At 45.8% G+C, this 6,000-nt stretch overlaps 1 protein-coding gene across 7 annotated transcripts in view; it reads right to left on the bottom strand.

Annotated features, from left to right (window-relative positions):
* Positions 1-299: 299 nt before the first annotated feature.
* LRP3 (LDL receptor related protein 3) overlaps positions 300-6,000 on the bottom strand; it is a 39,563-nt gene continuing 33,862 nt past the window's right edge. For all 7 annotated transcript variants that reach the window (XM_073560862.1, XM_073560861.1, XM_073560864.1 and 4 more), the window contains exons 5-7: positions 4,283-5,369; positions 2,681-2,813; positions 300-2,166 (exon numbers count right to left, since the gene is read on the bottom strand). In XM_073560862.1, coding sequence (XP_073416963.1) covers positions 1,405-2,166; positions 2,681-2,813; positions 4,283-5,369 — 1,982 coding nt within the window. In that variant the 3' untranslated portion in view covers positions 300-1,404. The remainder of the gene's footprint in view (positions 2,167-2,680; positions 2,814-4,282; positions 5,370-6,000) is intronic.

The raw sequence follows: 6,000 nt of genomic DNA, 5'->3' as shown, positions 1-6,000 counted from the left end.
GTACTGGCCATGATTATGTAGAAAACATAATGCAAAAGAAGAAGAAAAAGTTATAGAAAATAATTGTTGGAACAATGGAAAGAAAGTCAAACTTTTTTTTTTTTTGGAGGGGGGGGGGGGGTGTCTTTCCTGCCTTATATATTAGATCCTGCAGGAGCCCTTCTAAATCTAGGATCTGACCTCCACTTCTGCTGCCTGGCGCTTGTGGTTCCATATCTGCACTTTAGCCCTTACAACATAGTAAAATATGGCGGCCGTTGTCCCTGTGGACGATCGAGTCATTGACTGGTTCCGCAACAAAACCATCTCCTCTTTTAATCAGTAAATTAGCATATTTTTTTACATTTTTCGTCCAGCATGACTTACAAGAAAAACGTGAACGCTGAAGCCACCATCATTCATCCATTGAGGTATCATCAGAAAATGACCTACTGTTTAAGGGTTTGTGCACACGACGTCTTATTTCCGCCAGCAGACCCGTGGGGTTTCTCTAGGTCGCTTCAGGAAAAGGACGGCGTTTTTTTCTTCTTATGTATTGGCTGTATTTTGGTCATTTTTGCGCCCCCTCGAAGAGTGAACATGTTCCGCACCATGAAGTGATTAAAGGAAGTAGCGAAAGACTGAAGAACGAGCGTTTTTTACATGGCTGTGCATGTGTACGTTCAATTTTCGTGGCGGTTTGGCGGCACTTTTTTTAGGTGGAATCTGCCTGAAAAAGACACCCTGGTGTTAAACCATTTTTTTTCTTGCCACAATCTGTATTTAATAAAAAATATTTGTTGCAATTTTCACAACAGTCACTGAGGTTATTCTCCCATTTCTGTTCTTTCAGGAAATTCACATGCACATTAGCAGCAATAAACTGACCCCATTTTTTCGTATTGAAGCATCTAATGTGCGCGTGCAAGGGTCATTGTAAATCGAGCGGGAAGAGGTGAGCTGTGACATCACCCATTGTGATTGGTGCAGCTTGTGTTATCAATCACTCTAATCCCGCCTGTGATGATAATGAGGATGCTGAAAACTCGTCAGGAAATAGGAGTCTAAAATAACCCAAGTAACCGGTGTGAACATTTGCAACATCTTTAATATAGCGTGTTTAAAAACATACAAAAAACCCCAAAACACTGATTTAAGGTCATTTTCTGAGAACACGATCACGTTATATGCCATCATATACCATCCACATAGGCACTGGCCCCAAAAGTGTGAGTCTAGAGCTATTGTTTACCTGCTGGGAGTTGTAGTTTAGTTTTGCAATATCTATATAGTCATAGGCTGGATAATACCGCCCTCGTATGAACTTGGTACGATATAAAAATATATGGTTCTTGTTGAAATATGGGCTTTAAAAAAAAACAAAAAAAAACATACCTCCTAAACCACTGGTAGGAAGCCATGTAATTAGCAAATTAATAAAGATTCATCGTCACTAGTGCTGCTCTCCGACAGGGGGTGGGAGGTCGGGGGCAGCGTTGGCACCGACACTGTGTGTTCATAATGGTCATGGACCCCCAAAGGCTCGACAAGGCAAGAAGAAGCACAGCTCCGCGGCTGCTCGGTCCCCTGAAATTGGACATTCGCTGAGCTGTCTGAGTGGCCGCAGTTTTTCAAAGGCAATCGTAATGGGTCCTTGATAGGTTTATGGCTATGGGTCCTTAAATAAAAAGCGTCCAAGAGTTCAGCCGAAGACGTCTCTCCGAGTCTCACCCCTGGGTCTTCCCTTATGGCTGGATTGAAATACCCCTGGCAAGGGTCTGCAGAGTCTGACATTTCTGTCTCGGTCTCTGCTCGAGAGTCAGAGCGAGTCTGCGGTAGGACGTTTAGAGGAAACTGCTCCGCAGACCCCCGTTCCGGATGCACCTGGTGGTCCGTAGAATCAGAACTGTCTCCTTCTTGGCTAGAAGTTTGCGTTTCTGTGTTTAAAGTTTCCGGAGGGGTCATAGGGCTCGGCCAGGTGTCTTCACCTCTACCGGGGTCTGTCTCCCCGAACCGAGGCTGAGAAAGGAGTGATGAGGTCAGTAGGGGAATTTGCCCCCTCGCTCGGGGACGATGGAATAATCTGTTCCAAAGTCTTCCCAGACGTCTCCTGGAGGAAGCCCTTCTTGAAGAATGTCGCCTCATCTGTCGTCGCATTGCCGTACGGATGTTTTGTAGCATGGACACCTGGAAAAAAAAGAAATATAGAGCGAATAACTGAACAGATCATTGTGTCTCCTGTAATACTCTGCTGCTAAAAGACTCGGCTCCTACTTCTATCTGTCTGTAATCTCTCACCGGTTAGGACATTGCCTCTTGTGCAGTGATGGCCGAACACCATTCACCATACCTTGCACCCCATAGACATGCACGCTCATATCGGCAGAGTGTGCATGTGTTTTTAGTGGGGAGGGAAATAAGCTGGTGCCAGAAACCTCTGGACGCTGCTTATTGCCTGTGGGCACAAAGGATGAACGCCAACAGGCATGACCCTTTCTTCTTCAGCATTTTTTGGGGAGCATAGCCAAGATAACCCCAAAAATATAAGACGGGTGACTATGATTTTGGGAAAAAAACATTTTTTTTTGCAGATCTTGATATCATGTCTATTACCATCTTTCTATGAAATCGACAGACTCCTCAGCTGAAATACTGTGCTGCAGAAGGAATACGGTTTAATAAAGCACGGAAGGGTCTTTACTTGAGAGTCGCTGACAGCTGGAAAATCTTCAACGGGAGGAATGAGCCCCTGTGCAATGAGCTGCCCGTAAGAAGGAGGAGCCTCACGTCTCACAAACTCCGCCTCTAAGCGGGTCATTTGTGTTTCAAATGCCCTGGAGGAGAAAAAAAAAATGAAACAAGTGTGAATTAAAGAAAAAATTTATATGTGATGCTATTGCTAATTATTGATTCTGCTCGTAAAATTATTACGTTTGAATAAGATTAGAATAAAAGTTATCGCCTTGTTCCAGAAACAGCGCCTCTCATGTCCGTAGGCCGACAGTGCAGCTCAGCCCAATTCTAATTGCTGATTTCTTCCAGTATTAGCGCCACTCTTGCTCCTTGGCCCTGCAGGTTATTGCAGCTCAGCCCATTCATTTGAATGCAACCAAACTATAAGGCTATGTGCACACGTTGCGGATTCTGCTGCGTTTCCGCAGCGGTTTTGGCCCTGCGGAAACGTAGCAGTTCCGCTGACATGGTACAGTACCATGTAACCCTATGGCTTTTAAAAACCGCTGTGCTCACGCTGCGTTTTTTTCCGCGTGGTTTACAAACCGCAGCATGTCAATTGTTTGGGCGGTTTCACACCTTTAACATAGTAGAGGTGTGAAACCGCAGGGCTAAACCGCAGGAAAACCGCAGGTCACTTTACCTGCGGATCCGCGCGGAAAAACCTGCAGCTGAATCTGCAATGTGTGCACATAGCCTAATACCATGAACAGACTAGGGTGGCGCCATTTCTGGAGGAAGGCAGCTATAATAATTTTCTTTCTTGAAGCTCATACAACCTGTGGCATTGCATGGGTTGCCATCGCCTAGGCTAAGGCGAGTATTTTGCGCCCTCAAACTTGTGAACCATTAGCTTTCCCTGAGTCCCTTTCATCACCGGTTATGACATTGCCACTTGTGCAGTGATGGCCGAACACCATTCACCATACCTTGCACCCCATAGACATGCACGCTCATATCACTAGCCATATCCTAAACCCTATCTGTATGTCTATCTCTAACACTAACCTTAACCCTATACCTATTCTTAAGCTGAATCCTAGCGCTAACCATTTACCTAAACCTATCTTTAACACTAGTTAGGGATAGATAAAGTGTTAAAACGTAACAGCAGCTCTTGGTAGTGATGAAGTCTATATTGAGTCATGAGCAATGCTCTGGGTGCCCCCAAAATCATTGGCCCTTTAGCACCCCCAACACTCCGCCTTTGCATAATACTGCTTAAACTATGACAAGTAGCAGATGGCTCATATTAATGGGGAACTCAAGACAAATTTGCAATTCAACTGCTAGGTACAGATGAGCGAATATGTTCGGAAAAAGGTCGAATCCGATTTTGCCATATTCGTGCCATATTGGTACCCAATTCGTGCCGAATTTATGTTTGACGATCGTTTCCGAACAGGTTCACTCATTTCTACTTCCATTGGCTCCAATGGCGTTCAGCAAATATTGCAAATACAATATTCGCTGGCGATGGTAATCCGAACCAAATATTGAAAAATTTGCTCATCTCTACTCCTAAGCAAATGAAATCTCCACCCCATGAAGGAGGGGTGCATAGTCTCACCTATACTCCCGGCTTCTAAGGGAATATAGCTTGAAGGCACAGCCCAAAGCGATGACCAAGAGCAGACCGCACACCAAGCTGCCAATCAGAGCAGCGGTAATGACCTTTCTAGGCACAATCACCAGGCAGTTCTGTTCATCGCTTCCATCCTGGCAATCTTCTTGGCCGTCACAGCGCCACGTTTCGAAAATACACAAGTTGGTCCCACAGTGAAAATTCCCCGGTTGGCACGTGAAGCAGTTTTTTTCATCAGAGCCATCTGGGCAGTTTTTCTGGTTATTGCAGCGGTCGAGGTAAGTGTAGCACAAGCCACTTCCTCCCTCGCAAGGATACTCGTTGCTTTGACAGGGTTTACAGTTTTCTTCATCTTTGCCGTTGGGGCAGTGCCACCAACCGTCACAAGTCTGCCGCTCCGAGTAACAGATATCATCAATTCCACAGGGCTGCTCCCATGGCAAGCAGTAGCCTTTAACTTGGTATGTGGCGTTAAAACCGTGGCCCATGCTCTTCGGACGCACGTGGTATGTCAGGGTGAGCTGGCCATTGGCAGACTCGGCGCTGACCGTGTGGCGGTTGTTGCGGAAGGAGAGGGTTTGCAATAGTCTATCGCTCCTCTCGCCGATCCCTTCATACACTTTCACGTAATCGCTGTAGCCCAGCAGCATGTCAATCTGAAGAATGACGTGGCGATTGTCTTGGGTGTCCACGTACCAAACGCAACGAAGATCCGACCGGCTGTGATCTGGGCGGAAAAAGTCTGGTGAAGCAAAAGAGCCATAGAAGTTGCTGAGTTTTCCACCACAGGTGAGTTCGGGACAATTCTCTTCATCGGCGCCAGACATGCAGTCTTTTACCGAGTTGCACCTCAATTCGTTAGACATGCATTGCGTGGAGTGAGCCGAGCTGCAGGGGAAAGTTCCCGCAGGACACAGGCTGGTCCGTGTCTCGGTGGAAGGGTTTGTACAGTTCTGTTCATCCGAATTATCTCCACATTCATCTACGGAGTTGCACCGCCAAGAATTCGGGATACACTTCCCATTCCCGCAGAGAAATTCATCGGTCGGACACGACGTTAGACCCATTTTTCCTTTTTGGGAAAAAAAAAAAGAAATATTCTATTAATCAATATAAAGTGAATGTGATACAAATAAACCAACTTATTAAAGGAAATAAATCCCTCTCTAATACTGCCATATACAGCTAATGATTATACTCTCCTCCCTGGACAGTAAAGCAATAAAAAGAACATATTGTTACGATATTGTCACGGTGTCCTCCGGTATCACACAGTCAACAGAGTAAGCGAAGAGTGAACAACTCCAAGACCTTTATTTAGGCAAAAATAAGGAAGGTCCATATACAATCCACCACACAAAGGATAAGATAGTCCAGAAGCCGAATGCAGTTCAGTAACAGGATTAAAAGCCCTGGGAAATGAGAGTCCAACAATCCAGCAGACAGAGGATAACATAGTCCATACACTCTCTTTCTTTCTGAGGTGTTGTGTCCTCCTCAGTCAACTGTCGCACCTTCGTCCTCCTCAGCCGACTGTCGCACCTTCGTCCTCCTCAGCCGACTGTCGCACCTTTGTCCTCTCCTGGCTCAGGAGGGCGAAGGTAACAACAGTGGAGAAATTGGAAAAAGCGTTTAGCGTGAGGCAATCCCATTAGCTGAACCGCGGCGCTGTAGTTACCACTGTAATGACAATTGCTCAGAGT

Source organism: Dendrobates tinctorius, unplaced genomic scaffold (genome assembly GCF_039654945.1).
Source record: "Dendrobates tinctorius isolate UK_male_01 unplaced genomic scaffold, ASM3965494v1 ptg000307l, whole genome shotgun sequence".
In the NCBI taxonomy this organism is placed as follows: domain Eukaryota; kingdom Metazoa; phylum Chordata; class Amphibia; order Anura; family Dendrobatidae; genus Dendrobates; species Dendrobates tinctorius.
The sequence above is the reverse complement of the archived record's forward strand: the minus strand, read 5'-3'. Positions and strand labels throughout refer to the sequence as shown.